Here is a 17,402-nt window from a genome sequence, read left to right as displayed (position 1 = left end):
AGCTACAACAAAAAGAGCTGCCACAAACATTTTGGCACATACAGGTCCCTTTCCACTCTTTAGTATTTCTTTGGGATATAATCCCAATAACAGCAATGCTGGGTCAGAGGGTATGCACAGTTTGACAACTTTTTGGGCATAGTTCCAAATTGCTCTCCAGAATGGCTGGATTCTTTCACAACTCCACCAACAATGTATCAGTGTCCCAGTTTTCCCACATCCCCTCCAACATTCATCATTATTTGTTCCTGTCATCTTAGCCAATCTGACAGGTGTGTAGTGGTATCTCAAAGTTGTCTTAATTTTCATTTCTCTGATCAGTAGTGATTTGGAACACTCTTTCATATGAGTGGAAATAGTTTCAATTTCATCATCTGAGAATTGTCTGTTCATATCCCTTGACCATTTATCAATTGGAGAATGGTTTGGTTTCCTATAAATCAGGGTCAGTTCTCTATATATTTTGGAAATGAGACCTTTGTCAGAACCTTTCCTTTTAAAAATATTTTCCCAATTTGTTACTTCCCTTCTAATCTTGTTTGCATTAGTATTGTTTGTACAGAAACTTTTTAGTTTGATGTAATCAAAATCTTCTATTTTGTGATCAATAATGATCTCTAATTCTCCTCTGGTCATAAATTCCTTCCTCCTCCACAGGTCTGATAGGTAGACTATTCTCTGTTCCTCTAATCTATTTATGATCTCATTCTTTATGCCTAAATCATGGACCCATTTTGATCTTATCTTGGTATATGGTGTTAAGTGTGGATCTATATCTAATTTCTGCCATACTAATTTCCAGTTTTCCCATAATGAATTTTTGTCCCTAATGTTGGTATCTTTGGGTTTATCAAACACTAGATTGCTATAGTTGTACCCTTTTTTGTCCTTTGTATCTAATCTGTTCCATTGATCTACCGTTCTATTTCTTAGCCAGTACCAAATGGTTTTGGTGACTGCTGCTATATAATATAGCTTTAGATCAGGTACACTTAGAAGGTGGGGGACTTCTAAAGGAAGACAATGCCACTTCTCCCCAATCTACCCTTGGGCAGCTCTTTTAGTGGAATGGCAGCTTACTTTAAGACCCAAGTAATCCTAAGCACCTGACCCAGCTCATCTCTTGGATTGCTGTGAGTTTGAAGAAATTGGCTGTTAACAACTGAGAAGCAAATTAGCCTCTTCAATTCAAATTAATTCATAGTCTTCCTTTATTGAACAACTTTTTTTCAAAAAGCCACTATGCTAAGTGATGAGGGTGATACAGAGATGGAAAAAAAATACATTCTCTTCTGTCCTCATGGATCTTACAGTATAATCTGGAAGAAGAGACACATAAAACTTGCTGGGAATGGGATCTCTTCTGTTTGATGGAAATTAGGAAGCATTTCATGTTCATGAAATGTTCCATTTGAAATGGTTCAGGAAGGATGGATAGGATTGAAGCATAAGAAATTTGGGACACAGATCCTTTCTCCAATAAGATAAATGGTGTAGGAGCTAGAAGATATGGATTTTCTTCTGAGAATAAGGAGTGAAGTTGATAAAGGGAGTAGTGGAAGATAATGAAGGTTGGAGCCAAATTGTGGAGGACCCCGAATATAGCAAGCAAATAACAGGAAGAGTAATGTGATCAAAGCTGCTTCTTGGGAAGCTTAATGGGACAGCGGTGTTGGGAAGTTTGGGCAGGAGAACCATGGAGATTAGGAAGGCCAGGATAGAGGGTGACTGCTGCCAGAGCTGACCAAAGGTGGTGGGACCAGAAAGGAGGGGAAATGTGTGTAACAGATGTGACTCACAATCTCTTACCTTCATGAGGATGAGATGGAGCAGGGCCCAAGAGAGGGAGGAATTTTGGGGCTGATGTTTGACCTGGGTCTGTAGAGGGCATGGATTACTCTGGAAAGAAGGCATTAAGGGAGTGGTGGAAGGCAGGGCTGCCTCTGAAAGCTAGAGTTGCTCCTTGTGAAATGTATGTTTTCGGTGATTCCCCTGCAGCAGTATGTAGAAGGCTTGGGGAAAAGAGATGCTGAAAGCAAGAAGGCTAGTCAGGGGGCTGCTCCAGTGGTCTTGGAGAGATGCCAGGAGCCTGTACTAGCCAGACTTGTGGCAGTAGGAAGAGAAAGGAAGGGATATTTGTCATTGGTCATTCCAAACCCCCCAGAGGCTCTAGTCTTCCTCTCTCCCTTTTTTGTTCTTGGCTCTATCACTGTTTGATCTTCTCTAATGAGAAAGTGGCTCCCAGATGGAAGTAATTTTCTTCTCCATAATTTGACCTGGCCAGATTATGAGCCACACCCAAAAGGCTGGACTAGTGGTTAGAGTTCAGTAACTACCCTTTCCCACAGCTAGAGTTGGCCTGTGTTCTCAGTGCCTGAGATTGGATCTTTTGAGGCTCTCTGGAAAAGGCTTTCATTTATGCTAAGAGATGAAAGAGCCAAGTGTTCTTGCTAATTGTCAGACCCGCTTTGGGCTTTGGTTCTGCTTCCTGGAAAAAAAACTCTGGTTGCCTCTTTGGGCAGGGGACACGGGACGCCATAGGGGTTCAGCTCCTTGCCACAAGCACAGAAGCCTTAAAGAAGGGGCTATCCAGAGAGTTTGCAGCTGGGCTTCCTTTTTGGAGTCAGGGACACACTGGTCCTATACTGCCTTTGGCATTTTCCTCTCCTTGCCTTAATGGACATGTCTGTCTGTGGACTTTTCTCTCTCCATTCTGCCCCGCCTTCCAACCCCACAAACCTCTCTCCCTGATTTCAATTCTGAATTTCCTGCCCAACTTGTCCATGGGAGGAAGTACTGAGTCTATCTTAGTACTCAAGGGTCAGAGAGGCAACTTTTTCTAGTCCCTGTGTCCTGAAGAGCTTTCTGGAATTAAGGGAAACCTTCTTTGGTTAAAATGTACAGTGTAAAGCTGTGGTACAATGGATAGAGCACCAGCCCTGAAGTCAGGAGGACTTGAGTTCAAATCTGGTCTCAGACACTTAACCCTTCCTAGCTGTGTGACCCTGGGCAAGTCACTTAACCCCAATTGTCTCAGCAAAAAAAAAAAATATATATATATATATGTATATATATATATATATATATATATATATATATATATATATATATATATATATATATATGTAAATAAATAAAAGTAGGCAAAAACATTATAAAGTAGTCAGATTTGTGAAGAATTTTGTATAATTCCATGTCAAGCTGCCCTTATACTGTGTGGAAAAAACATCAGACATGTATACAGTTTTACAAACACCTGTATTTCCTAAAACAGCCCACCCAAATTTTAAGTTAAAGTTGCCTTGGCTGCTTCCTTTTAAAAAAATCCTTTGAAAGGAACTTTTGGGACAGAGCTATGATAGTTATAGGAGAAAATGGTGTGGGAAGCAATTAGGTAGAGCAGGGATATGTAAAGCACATCACAAAAAACATACACAGAGTTGAGTATAAATGGAGGATATAATAAATTTCTCTTTTATTATTTTAGCAGAGCATTATTTTTTTAATCTCTTCTTGGATAAAAGAAGAACTTTTCCTTGTGTAGGAATATGCTCTTAATGGTTTTATATTTTATTTTTAGACAGATGTTGACTATATAGATTCTAGTTTTTGTTATTTCTCACATGCTAATTCAGGAGAAAATTTCTGATTGGAATTATTGTAATTATGATTGAATATCTGCTTTTAAAAATATTCAAACAAATTCAAAATATCTCTTCTCTCTGGGAAAAAAAAGAGGATCACTGGACTCTGGACACCTAGAATCAAAAAATCAGTTGATGTTTATTAAAAGGTAATGGGGATCTTTCTGCTATGGTAGCCTTCATGGTAGATAAGAGTTGCATAGGGCAAATGGGAATCTGTAAGTGCCAGCTCAAGCCCTAGGGACACATGTGTTAAGAGAGTTGCTCAGGGTGGAGATTATTGAGTTTTTTCTATCATTCTCGGATTCTAGGCTACAGGCATAGGATGGAAACATTGATTATTCATGATGGGGTTTTTTATTTGATATTGTAATGAACACCATTTAGTTTCCATTTGGAAAATACTAATATTTTGAGGGGGAAGGAATTGTACTGTCAGCCCTTAATTGAGTTGGGCTACAGGCAATGAGGACCCTGTATTAACTTTATGAGTGAATCTTCCTCAGGAATTTGTGGGTGTACAGAAAATTAAATTCTCTGGATTTGAAGAATTTAAAGGAATTGGTTTTATTTGTCATTTGCCCCCAACCATCCCTGCCAAGATGTGTTGTCTTGATCTTTAACTGCTGGGTGCCGCCTTTTAGAGTCATCAGTAGAAGTAGGCTGAAACAGGAGGAATGTGGTTAGGTGGAAGGCCAGGGTGGAGGAGTTTTCTAGATGTGATTTTTCTTGCATTATTCTCCTGTTCCCTCATCTCTCCCAACATCTCTGATGAAGACATTGAAGAACTTATCCTGGAGCAGGAAGTCATAAGACTATAGGCCATACACCACAGAACATTCTCCTCTCTCAGAACAGTCTTTACTTGCTTCATCTTATCCAACCCTCTAAAAACGATCTCTGCAACTTCTGTTATTTTAGAATCTCACAGTATCTTCTGTGGAGGTCATTGACCACAGGACTTGGCTTTGGGTAGAGGTGATGGCTTTCTGGCAGGGATTGGCAGACAAATTTCTTCTCTTCTCATAAAAATTAATTTGCTTCATTTTTTTGAGATTTGGGAGTCAGACATCGGAGACAGAGATTGAAAAAAATTGCAAAGAGTAAGAGAACCACAATTGTGAGGTAGAATAAGAACATCACCAGCAAGGGCCCAAATGACCATGGGTCACTTAGGTTCTGTGTTTTAGGGTTCTCGATAAAATCTTCTGCAACAGATGAAATAGATTCCTCCATTTACCTGCAAGGGAAGATGTAGGGTGATGGGCAAATTCTGTGGCAAAGAACATGCTTCTGTACTTCTACTTTTGTGCTTCTTTTCTTAATCAGTTAAGTAAAATGTTGGCCTATTTGAGTCATTGGACATAAGAAGGAATGACTTTATCAGACAGCTGAGGAAAATCAGGGAATATCTTAAAATACATTGTCTCACTATATGCTTTCTAACCACACCTCATGTTAAACGGAAATGGAAGTGAACAACCTGACTCCACCCCATTTCTTGAGTCCTTCCCAACTGAAGCCCAAGTGGCACTTCATGTCCTTCATCCCATATGATTCCTGTCCTGATTACCAGGAAGGTAATCATGTGGAAGATTTTTAGAAAATATGCATGGGGACCAAAACAGGTAGTATCTTTAGAACCATCTTGGGACTGAGATCTAAAAGGAGATTCTCAGAAGCTGTCCATGGGGGCAGGCACCCCAAGCACCATGGAGTCCTTTGGGAATAGCCACGGCGTTGGGATCTGGAAAACTGACTGGAGTAATTGTTACCTAATTCTGTTGTCACTGTTGTGTATGCTCTGTCCCTCCCACCTATGGCAATTTGAAGTTGTCAGTCCAGACTTCAATCCACTGCACAAATAAGCTCGCTGGAGCTGTTCTGAGACGTTAAGGACAGCAGGAAGAAAGGGCTGGTATCTCTAATCAGTGTTAGAAAGAAGAACCAGATCCCTCTATAACTTCCTCACCATTGTCACCAAGGCAACAAGGCAGAACTGCATATGGGTGCCTGGCAACAACAGTCATTTCCATTTGACCTTCCATATTCACCCCTCAGGTGGAGTGCTGCCCTTTTATGACATCTTATTCCCTTGTCTCCCTCTCATTGTCCTAGATGATCATTTTAAACAAATCACTACTATATGACAACATTCAAGGTGCAGGGAGATTGCAGTGCAATTAAGATTTCCCCCAGATAACATGCTTGAGGTATAGCCCAGTTCCTTACCTGATGATGATTGTCTAAGTGATCTAGAGGACCTGCTGTACAGCACAGGAAAAGCCCGAAGCCAGTTCTGCCCAAGCCTTTGAAAATGGCCTTTAAGTATTGGGGTGAATGATTAACTATAACCTTGCCTAGTTCTTCCTGGTACTAGTTTCTGGGGAAAGAAAGGATTCTTATCACAAGAGAAACCTGATACTTCATTTTTCTGGGCAAGACATTTCCCTAACTGCCTCTCCTAAAACAAGTCCACATATCTCTCTGTTTATGTGATAGAGAAAATTGAGAGAACTAAAAGGATGTTTCTTAATGCAGGCTAGGGATTTCTGGCTACAATATAGTCTTCGAGAACATCTGTGTGTTATTCCTTCCCTAAACATCAGTCATCTCTTAACTAGGATTAGGCCTTGATAAGTTGCAGCCTGTTGCTATTTCTTTTTTGTAAAGAGTAGCTCCTCAGAGTTACTTCCCTTTCTTGTTCTCCATGTCCATTTTTCCTTAATTAAAAAACAAAACAAAAAACATTTACTAGCTTTCCCAGAATTCAGAAAGAATCGCTAGTTTCAGTAGTTTGACAGGCAGCTACCATGTTGGCTCAAAACAAGTTCACTCAGCTGGGTGCAATTTAAATGAACCTGGAGCTCTTTCAGAGTCTTGTGAAATATGACAACCAGCCAGGGTATTGCCATCATGAATAACTGAGTGAGCAGTCTTCCTTTGCCCTTAGAATAGAGTGGGAGACATCTGCCTGTAACCAAGGTCCTGTGTGGGCAGGACTCCTGCTTCCAGGATTTGGGAAGAAGTAGTCAACGGCCCTATAAGTTATATTAGTTTTAGCAGTAGAGCTTTATTTGACTATCAGATAGAAAGAGAGAATCCTAGTACTGAGGAAGGGCTCGTGTGTCACAATATTTGGACAGAGCAACATTAGATAAAATCCAAGGTAAATTAATTCAAACCTCACCACCACCACTTTTCATTGCTTCTCTACTCTCTTTGTAGAAGGCCTCCTTCCCTATCTGACTGTGCTGGCTTTTGTTTTTGTTTTTTTCCTGAGAAGAAAGGAGACTTTACCCTTTTGAGTCCCACCCATTCATGTGGAGGTTATTTTGAGAAAGAGTTGAGAGAGTGTATGTGTTTGGGGTGGGAACTGATTGATTTAGATGGAGACAGTGGAAACCAGATCCTGAACCTATGCTTCAAGTTGGAATCCCATAATTGGAATGAATTATGGGATTTGGGATTGGGAGGTGTGTCAACTCATAAAATACTACTGTTCCCCTTCTTCCAAGCACAGTTGTTTGTAGCCTTTATTGCCAAAGCCCATTGGATTCTTGTACTACTTTTAAATTTTTTATTGGGCTGTTGGGGGGGGAAGGAGCAGGAAAATATTTGTGTAAGATGAAAATAGTTCCTCCCATTGTCTTTAGTCCTAACCTGTCCAACCAGTGCATGAAAATCAGGAAGTGAAACCAGCAAACAATGCTTGCCTTTCCTGATCTGGTGAGTGCAAGCTGGTTCCTGGATTAAACAGAGGTGGTAGGGCAAGGTGGCAGAGCTCTGTGGGGTTAAGTATTTATTCTCAGGTAGCCGGGATAGTGACTAGGAAGCACAGAAAAGGAACTAAATTAGAAATGTTTTCCATTTGATGGCTTTGGGTAGTTATTGACTTGGAAAAATGAGAAATCACATGCTCTTGGCAACCCCACCATTTGTGGAAACCCTTTCATCCTTTCACCTCCAATCCTGGATTTATATCTTTTTCCACCTGAAAAATTCCTTGGAACAGGAACAGAAAATTAGCTGGGGATGGGAGGGAAAGTAATGTGCTGAATTTTAGATCCAGTTCTGAAACTGGTTTTTAAGACTTCAGGATCAAATCTGGGGACCAGGAGTAGCAAGAGATCATTGAAACTTTCATTCATCTCTAAAGTTTGGGCAAGATAGTTTTTGTTGCCTCCTGCTTACATTGCAGTTGAGGGAAAATAGGAGATGAGACAGGAGTTCCATAGAAATCCTAGCTCTGGCTGAATGCCTCTGAGCCACCCTCATCTGTATTCCTTCTCTAGTGAGTATTATTTTAACAGATGTTTTGTTCCATTGGGATATTTGGTTTTGATACAGCAGATTGGCAAACCAGTCCCCCAAAGAGTACATCCCCCTGAAAACATTTGGACAAAATGGAATGATTGTGACTGTCATTTCCCACGTTTGTATTTACCATTCGTTAACAAAAAGAATATATATTTTAATAATTTGGTGACAATATCTTCTGTTGTATTTGACATGTTTTGCTGCTTTTTTACGATTTAACAGATTTCTCCACATTTATTCAAACCAACCTTCTGCCTGTTTCTTAGCTCTTTTATTTGGGTGGCCTTCATGGGTACTTGTATAGGAAAAGGATAGAGAAGGCAGCACCAATTAATTTCCTTCAGGCTTCTTAGCCTCCTTCTCCTCTACTAATAAACCAGCCCTGAAACTCCATGGTAACTGGTACCTTAATAGCACTTTTACTTAGAAGACAAAAGCACATCCTAGAAGAAAGGCATTTTCTCATTCACATAGGTTTCAAGAATGCTAATAATACAATCTGGCTGCTTCTTTGGTATGGATTAATTGAGTTCTTTCATGGCTAAGAATGAGATTGTCCTTCTCAAGGGCCTGGGAACAGGCCTACTTCCCTTTCTTTATGGTAAGGCACAGACGAAGAAAGGAATGAAGACCATTTGTCCTTAGTCTCTGGCACCATTGGCTTATCTTTGGCATCTCTTGTTTCAGCAGAAGGTTCATCTGGGCCTAGTGGTTCCCCACTTTTGTCATCAGGTCCCTGTCCCCAGTATCTAGAGCCGGAGCTGGGGGGGGGGCCTTTACCTAAGTGGCTGCAGCCCGGTCTGTTGCGGTTTTTCCCAGCAAGCTGGAGCTCTCCATCTGTCCCTCGTCTCGCCTGCTGCGTGCTGCAGGGCCATGGCCAGAGGCGCCTGCTCTGCCTCCTCTCACGATGGTGTCATGGGCTGGACTTGAATCTTCCTGCTTCTCTGGTCAGGGCAGCAGCACTGGGTACAGCAGCAGCTGCAGGCTATTACCAATAACAGCAGCACCGTGGCTAGGGTGGGAGGATGGGGGAAGGGAGGAAAGAAGAGGAAATCTACATTCCTTGGTTTTTCTGAAGAGAGAATCAAGGGGTGATTGGACAAGATCATCCCAGGGCATCCGGAAGCAAGGCTTAAACTTTGGGGTTACTCTAGGGCAAGGGCAAGGCAGAGAGTTAGACTCTCCTGGTTCAAGGTCCTTGGAGCCAGACCAGGCCAGAGTTCTCTGGCTCTGAAGGAACATTTCTTTGACACGGTCATTCAGTTTCACGCCAGAGCTGTGAGGCATAGCTCATGTTCAATAGGGCAGCTAGATCTCTTATTTATGAGTTCCCTGCTCCTGGAGAAGCTTTCAGGCTGGTGCTGCTCTCCTCAAGGGTTTGGTTGAGATGTCATAAGAGTAGCACAGTGGAGAGAGCTTTGGGCCTGGAGTCAGGAAAACCTGAGTTCAGATCTGTCCTCAGAGTCTTAGGAGCTCTGGGACCCTGGGCAAGAACCTCAACTTTTGGCTGCCTCCATTTCCTCAAACTGTATATAAAATAGGCATAATAATGGTACCTAGTGCAAAGAATTGTGAGAATCAAATGAGAGGATAGTTGTAAAGCACTTAGCCCGGTGCCTGGGACACATTAGGTTCTGTATAAGTCCTTATTTCCTCTCCTTCCTCCTGATTTGGTTGGAGAATTCTTTTTTTTTTTTTTTTAATTTTATTTATAAGGGTTTTTTTTGACAGTATATATGCATGAGTAATTTTTTTTTATAACATTATCCCTTGTATTCATTTTTCCAACTTATCCCCTCCCTCCCTCTACTTCTTCCCCTAGATGACAGGCAATCCCATACATTTTACATGTGTTACAATATAACCTAGATACAATATATGTGTGTAAATCCCATTTTCTTGTTGCACATTAAGTATTAGATTCCGAAGGTGTAAGTAACCTGGGTAGATAGATAATAGTGCTAACACTTTACATTCACTTCCCAGTGTTTAGGTTGGAGAATTTAATGAAGTTAGTTCTAGATCTGTTCTCTGTTAACCATTGTTGTTACCTCTGCTCCTCCTCCAATATACCCCTGGCCTCTTTCCTTAGAGCTATCTCCCTATTCCTGCCTTTTGCCCCAAACTGCCACACCTCCACTGCTGTCAGACTGACTGTCCTCACTTCTCTTCACTCTTTGATTACCAAGTTCAAGTTTCCCCTTGGCTACTTCCATTCTAGAAGACACTGCCCTGAAAGAATCTTTTTGGGACCCCTACCCCCAAATCGTCCCTTGGAAGAGAATAGAGATTGGGCCATCCTGGGGCTAGGCCATCAGCACTGCCCATTTGCTGGCTATCAGTTTCTCGATGCTGAGAGATCTGGATGCCGAAGAAACCTGAAGTCCCCTAACTTACCAATGAAGAAGAGAATGACAGAGAAGGCTGCAATCTCAACGGGCTCGGCCTGAGGCAGCTTCTGTAATTTAAGAAGGAACTTCTGGCCCATCGAGTGCATCTCCTGCAGGAAGTTCTGGGTTGCCATACTGCCTCCCTCTAGGCTGTACTGAGGAAGACAGAGAGGCTGGAGTGAGTTAGCGAAGTGCCTCCATACAATTCAGGAGCACCAGAGATCTGCCTTCTACCCACCCTCCACATCGGACTGCCCCATATCTCACTCACAGAACAAGTTTGTCAGGTCTCAGCCATCCTTTTCCTCCTGGGTCACATGGGGAGTTGATCAGGCATTTACCTGCTTGGCTTAGCCCCTCCCTGGCTGGGAGATCTAGACCCTTTTCCTCCCTAGACTTATCCCATAAGTGATGAAATTCATGATGCCTGTACAGAATCCCCTTGTTCTTTTCAAAGGTTTCCTTCTAGGGGAAGAGCTCCACTTCTACTCGGCTAATGGGAGCCAGATTGGTGGGCTCAATCGTAAGGATAAGCCTCAGGGCTGTGGTCCTGAAGCAACCTGATAGTCCAAAGATGTGGATGTGTTTTATGTACTGACTGGATGGTGCTGTTGCATTCCTTTGTCTCTGGACAGCACTTCTTAGTTCTGCCTTATACTTCTAACTGGCAGAACCACACTTCAGCATCTTAACATTAAGTGACAGGTGGCTCCCCTTGGTCCCATCAGTGAAGTAGGAATGGAATTTTTTCCCCAGAAATAAAGCACTGGAAGTGAACAAGGAAATTTGGCCCAGGCATTACTGAATTTCATCATTTCCTGGGAACAATGGGGAGAAAAAGGATACAGATCTCCCAAGAATGTGCTCTTTTAGGAATTCAGTTAGTGTTGATCCTCTTGTAAAGGGTGATTAAGTCTTTGGAAAAAAACTAAAGCAGACCCATGTTTTTAAGTATCTAAGCCAAAATGGCTTTGCCCAAGTTTCCAGCAGTTCTAAGCTCTTATTCTCATTGCTGAGGACTCCTCTTATCACTTTTCCTTGCACACTGTGCTCTCACAAGGAGAAGGGGATGGGTGACAATTTGTCCTTCTAGTTGCCACAAAGAGGTTTTCTATCTTGGGGCTGGGGTTTGAATTCCAGTCTTTCAAGCCTCAATTACAGGGGCTGGTTTGATCAGTGCCAGTCCTCCCTTCCTGTCTGACAGGGAGGAAAACACCCTTAGATAAATAGCTGTTTAGCCTCTCCCAGCCACTACCAGCAAGGCTCATTCTTGTTCATAGTAGCTTCTGGGAGCCTGGAGCATCTCCAGGGCCTAGCCAGAAAACTAAAGTAAGGTCTGTGGGAAGGTATTTTCCTTTAGGTAAGGAGTGTTTTGGAGATCATTGCTGCCCTGCTGGAAATCTGAGAACAGAGCCCTATTTCAGTCCAGTACCCTGCCCAGACCCATTACACCAAAGATGTAAGCAAGAAGCAATTGGAGACAGGAGCCAACACCTAGCTAGTTTTTTGGCCTCTCTTGTTTCTGCTTGGCATAGGATTGGAGTCTGTCAGTCGGATTGTAGTTCGTTCTCTGAGCTCCTCAGCCATATTTCCTCATAGTTGATTAAGCCCACTTGGCCTTGTTGTCTGTCCCCAAGTACCTTCATTCTAGGAGCCGTGGCTGTGAATTAGAACTTAGACACTATGCTGGATATGATCTGGCTAGGGAGCAAGAGCTAACTGCCTTTCCCCTTCTCTATCCTCTGTGGTAGGATCTTCTCTAGCCTTGCTCATTCTTCTGCTTCTGTTGATTGCCATTTCCTGGAGATGATCATTAACCTAGCCTTTGATTATGTTCAAAAATGTCTTTAAAGATCTGGGTTGCCATGCCAAAAGACCTGCCCAGTGGGCTGTACTTTGGACAACAGGAAGGAGTTTTGTACGGACAGCAGTCTACTCCAGAGGATCCTTTTGGAGTAGTCAGGGTAGCTCAAGAGCTTGAGAACATTGTGCATCCAGATCCTTTACCTCACAATGCAACCACTCTCTTCACTTTCCTTAAAGCAGAAATGCAGATTGGCCTCCTGAGTCCTTCTGAAAATGAAAAGTAATAAGGAACTGGAAATAGATGCCCATCAGTTGGGAAATGGTTGAATGAATTATGGTATCTGAATGTAATGAAATATTATTGTTCTATAAGAAATGATGAGCAGGCTGATTTTAGAAAAGCTTGGAAAGACTTATATGAACTGATGTTGAATGAAGTGAACAAAACCAAGAGCATTGCTAGCAACACAATTATCTGATGATCAACTGTGATGGAGTTGGCTCTTTTTAACAATTAAGTAGCTCAAGGCAATTCCAACAGATTTGTTCTGGAAAGTGCCATGAGCATCTAGAGAAAGAACTGTGGAGACTGTGAATCAAAGCATAATATTTTCACCTTTTTGATGATGTTGTTTTGTTTGCTTGATTTTTTTTTTCTTTTATAATGTTTTTCTTTCCCTTTTGAAATATGTTTAGAAGAATTATACAGGTTTAATGTATATAGGATTGCTTGCTATGTAGGGGAGGGGAAGAAAAATTTGGAACACAAGGTTTTGCAAAAGTAAATTTTGAAAACTATCTTTATATATATATTTGGAAAAATAAAATACCATCAAAATAAATAAATAAATAAAGGCTCACCAACCCTGAAGTCAGGAGAATCTGAGTTCAAATCTGGCCTCAGGCACTTAACACTTCCTAGCTGGGTGGCCCTGGGCAAGTCACTTAATTCTAATTACCTCAGAAAAAAAAAAAGAAAGAAAGAATAAGGAAGAAACTCCAAGCAGCCACTGAATAATGCCAACATCTGTTCAAGGGACTGACCAGCTCATAAGTAAACTGCTGTGAGAATGCTGAAAACCAGTGGAAAATTGTAGCAGCCATTATTTCCAAGAAAGCAAAAGGAATCCATCCAGTGACCTTCACTTTGTTCTTGCCCTCCTGAAAGGAAGAGGGCCTCCAAATAGATATCAGGAAAATGTGTATACATGTACACAAATATGCACTTCCATCATGTGTCCCATATTTTCTAGCAGGCTATTTAAAGAGCAGTTACTAATGCTCTTAGTCTCTAGTTTCCCAATGTAAGGAGCAGTTGTCAGGTGACTGTCATCTGTGGCATGTGCTCTGACCAATGTTTCTCAGTGAGCCCCTAAATATTCCCAGCTGCTAGTACAACTGCCAGAATTAATTTTTTCAGCTAGTGCTCTCTCTCTCTCTCTCTCTCTCTCTCTCTCTCTCTCTCTCTCTCTCTCTCTCTCTCTCTCTCTCTCTCTCTCTCTCTCTCTCTCCCCCCCCCCCTCATTCTCCCTCCCTCCCTCTCCATCTCCCTCTCTTTCTCCCTCTCTCTCTTCCTCCTCTCTCTACCCTCCTCCTTTGTCCCTCTCTTTCTTCCTCCCTCCCTCACAAATATACTGAAGGAGCAAAAAGGCCAATTCAATTGAAATGTGAATTTCAGTAAAGCTAGTGATCCAGACTCCTGAGTGCCACCTTGAAAAAGTGGTGAGAACAGCCTGCCCTGCCCCATCTCACTTTTCCTGTCTTTCAGCCATCCCCATTCTGCTCATCTCCCTACAATCATTTCTATTCCATTTCCCCAAGTGAAATGGAAAGCAAGGGACAGAGAGCCAGGAAGGTAGAGCAACTTGGGCAGTATCTCATTTTGGCACTGAGTGCCTTGGGAGAAAGCTTGGGGATATCTGGCAGGGCCAGGCAGCCAGCTGCTCTGTCCAGCAGCTTCCTTCTTTCTCCTTCGAACCTAGGGAGTTCTTAAGGCCAAACCCTCCTGCAAAAGACTATGTATATATGAGTGAAAGGATTGAGTGCTTCCAAAGAGCTCTTAGCTCTCTGAGGGTTCATCTTCAAGCTAGCCATTATTGTTGTTATGTAAAGTGTACATTTCCTGCACATGCTGGAAAAGTCCGTTCCCATCATGTACTGCCTGACTATTCCTTGAGAGTAGGGAGTTGATACTTGAATTCTCATCTGTTCCTACTCATTTGGTTCAGTACTCTTTCAGGATTGGGAGAGACTGGAAAATTAGGAGCAGCTGCCCTCCCCCAGCATGCGATACTAAAGAGTGAGGTCCCCACCTCAGAACTGTCGTGGATTCAGGGCTATGTTGTGTGTCCCAGGGGTTCCCCTGGAGCAGGTTTTGACAGCTGAGAACCTGTCCCATGCAGGAAGTCAGAACCCCTCATGGAAGATGTTCAGTTAGCGGTTTCCTTGTGGCTGTATCTCAGTAGAGACAGAGAGAGCAATGGCTTTTTTTTGTCATCAGCACCCTGCATCCCTTCCTGTCAGGCTCCCTAAAACCCTGGCCGAGAGTCATTTCCCTCAGTTGACCACGTGATTCCCATTGCTGCCGAAGTTTTCTTCTCAACTGCTGGTGGAAGAAACCTTGGCTACATCCCATTACTTCAACAGTGCCAAGAACACTTGGCCTATTCCTTGGTCTCCACTTTTCCCTAGTTATTCTTTCCTATTGGAAAACAGCTCTGTTGCTTTGGAGAAAAAAGGAACCAGAGGAGCGACACTTAGGTTTAAGGTTAAGGTGTGTGTGTGTGTGTGTGTGTGTGTGTGTGTGTGTGTGTGTTCATTCCTAGGGCTTGGGGAGGATTCAGCCTTTACTCATTAAGGCTCCCAGCCAAGAGATTTGCTCCCAGGCTAGGATTCCTCCGTGAAGGCTACTTCAAGGCCTGTACCTCACAAGCTGCCACTATCTTAGAGCTTGAATCTCCCATGTCCAGGATGTTCCTGAGGCTCCCCAAGTGGAGGAGTGTGCCCAGGCTGAGGCACACACGATGAGAAAGCAGTCTGGCAGCAGACCAGGAGAGTTGGGTTTCTCTCCTTTCTCTCCCAACCACTGCCTCTCTAAGGCACTGGCATGCTGGTTGTGGGGGGGAGGGAAGAGGCTGTCTGGGTCTCTTGCTGCCAGAACAAAAAAGGAAGGACAGCTAGGTACCAGAAGCAGAGTTGGTTTTCTGGGGAGCTTTTCTGGTGAATGCCAACCCTTGAGCCCAAGCTAGGAATCTCCTTAGCTGGGAGGATGAGAGGAAGGGTTCTGCTGTGAGAATGGCACTTTGGTTATTTAGAAAGCAATCCAATGGGTTGTTCCACTGCATATTTTTCATTTGGGACTGTTTAACCTACTACTGATGGTGAGCTCTCCTAAATAGTAGAGAATCCCTAACTAACTTGCAGACATCCCTTAGGTCTCTGTGGGCCCCAGTGCATCCCAGTCTGCTGAGGTTGAGGTGATTCCTGCACTTGCTTTTACCTGCAGCTCAGCAAAGCAGAGTGGACCAAAAAAGGAGAAAATCAGCCACCCTCCTCCCCCACCCTTCCAACAGTGTTTTACGATTTTTTTATCTTCTCCCAGACCAGCGCCCAAAACTTTAACCAAGAAAGGGGGGAGTTGGAGCCGTCAGTGGGACTGTGGGAATGGTCTCAGGGTCCTTCAGCACTCACTGATCCTCCACAGACTTCGGCGGCCCCATTCTCTCCCTCCTGAAGGGTACCTTTCTCTCTCTCCCCCACCCCTCCCAGCCTATATCAGCACCACTGAACTCAAGGCTCCAGGTTGGGACAATTGCCTGTCCCCAGTATGCCTCTGAGCACTGAGCAGCGCACCTGCCCAGCCTTACCCCAGGAGAGTTCGGGCTTCCTTCTGCTGTCGGGCCTTCACCTCATCCTGTCCCTCTCTGGCGTCTCTCTCTCCCAGCTCCACTTCCCTGAGATCCACTCAGAGGAGCTCTTTTCTCCTGCTGACAACCAGCTGCTCTCTCTGCCTCGGTTTTTTTGTTGTTGGTTGTCCAGGAGATGTGAAGTTTCAGATTACAGGGGAAGGGGGAGGGAAGGGGGCAGAGCCAGCTGGTGGCGGCTACTCCCCCAGCATAGGCATTGCACACTTACTGGGAGCTTGGATTTTACATTTCATTTACTTGGATCCACAGCCTGTCTGAATGGGGGAGAGGGGATGGAGGAAAGCAGAGGGAAGAGGTGAAGAACGCCTCTCTTTTGCTGCGCTGCTTCCTGTGCCCATTCTGTGGTGAACTGTTCTGGGGTCTGGCTGGACCTGCCCACTTCGGGATGTTGATTTGAACTGTTTCACTCTGATTAGATCAGAGCAGTTCCTAGAATTCTCTTGCTAAAGACTACCCGAGGGATTTCACCTCAGACCGGGTGGGGAAAGAAGGAAGACGCCCAGAGAACGGGCTCCACCTGGGGATGGGTTTCCTTCTCCATTTTTTGCCAGGCCCCCTTCTTTTTTTGCCTTCTTTCACTAGCTTAGACCACTCTTTTAGGAAAGTTAGAGCCTTGGAAGTAAGTAGATTGTTCAGACCACCCATGCTTAATCTGTCTTGTTTCTCCAGAGCAGTTTATCCTCACAGATCCCTGGGAAAGACCTCCTTTTAGCTCTTGTGATTACTCAGGATTAAAGGATATGAATGAAAATCTGGACTCTACAACCTCCACATTTTTATCTAACCCTAAAATTAGCAGATGTGTAAATGGTGCTGTGGTATTCCTATGTGATTCAGAAGGTCCCTCCAATAGAGGAAAATGGGTAGTTTCCACAGCAGTTTGACTGAAGGCAGCAGCTTGCCATGTAGTATGACTATAATAAAGGGATTAGTGCCCAGGAGAGTCCTTTCTATTTAATTTTATCAGGTCAAGCCTAGAATCCTTAGTGTCATCTTCAGGCTCCCCAGTGACTTCTTCCTTTTCCTAACTGAAACTCAAGAGCAAAAAAAACAGAAACAAAAACAAATCAGTTTTGGTGGGGTTTTTCAGGGTCTGAGTAGGCTAAGGAAATTTCCATCATGTATAGTGGGGCTCACTGCCCTACATTCCTATCTCCCTGTTCTCATCACCCACCCCCAGTCTCAAGGGTGAGTCCTTTTGAATTGAGGGGATGGAGCCTTTTAACATTTGGCTGTCATGCCACAGTGGCAGGCCAAGCAGTCCCCAGGGCAGAGAGAGGAATTGAATGTGGCCCCCCTCTGCCCAGCTGTCAAAG

General features: G+C 43.5%; 2 protein-coding genes across 5 annotated transcripts in view; one reads left to right on the top strand and one right to left on the bottom strand.

The window, feature by feature from the left end:
* The window catches only part of RECQL5 (RecQ like helicase 5), a 39,702-nt gene that overhangs the window by 13,926 nt on the left and 8,374 nt on the right, over window positions 1–17,402 (top strand). The gene's annotated exons all lie outside the window — the stretch shown is intronic.
* On the bottom strand, window positions 4,187–16,165 carry SMIM5 (small integral membrane protein 5). Of its 3 annotated transcripts, XR_012481648.1 has the most exons (4): window positions 16,027–16,165; window positions 10,362–10,509; window positions 8,745–8,976; window positions 4,187–4,884 (listed from the first exon to the last, which is right to left on the bottom strand). XR_012481648.1 is itself a non-coding variant. In XM_074265142.1 (3 exons), the coding sequence occupies exons 2-3, from the start codon at window positions 10,486–10,488 to the stop codon at window positions 8,867–8,869; spliced, it is 237 nt and encodes a 78-aa protein (XP_074121243.1). In that variant the 5' UTR covers window positions 10,489–10,509; window positions 16,027–16,165; the 3' UTR covers window positions 8,098–8,866. The 3 variants fall into 3 exon arrangements, 2 of the variants coding, with proteins under 2 accessions (XP_074121243.1, XP_074121244.1); XM_074265142.1 differs by lacking the exon at window positions 4,187–4,884 and having other exon boundaries at window positions 8,098–8,976; XM_074265143.1 differs by lacking the exon at window positions 4,187–4,884 and having other exon boundaries at window positions 8,098–8,976; window positions 10,362–10,504.

Source organism: Sminthopsis crassicaudata, chromosome 4 (assembly GCF_048593235.1).
Source record: "Sminthopsis crassicaudata isolate SCR6 chromosome 4, ASM4859323v1, whole genome shotgun sequence".
NCBI lineage: Eukaryota > Metazoa > Chordata > Mammalia > Dasyuromorphia > Dasyuridae > Sminthopsis > Sminthopsis crassicaudata.
The sequence above is the reverse complement of the archived record's forward strand: the minus strand, read 5'-3'. Positions and strand labels throughout refer to the sequence as shown.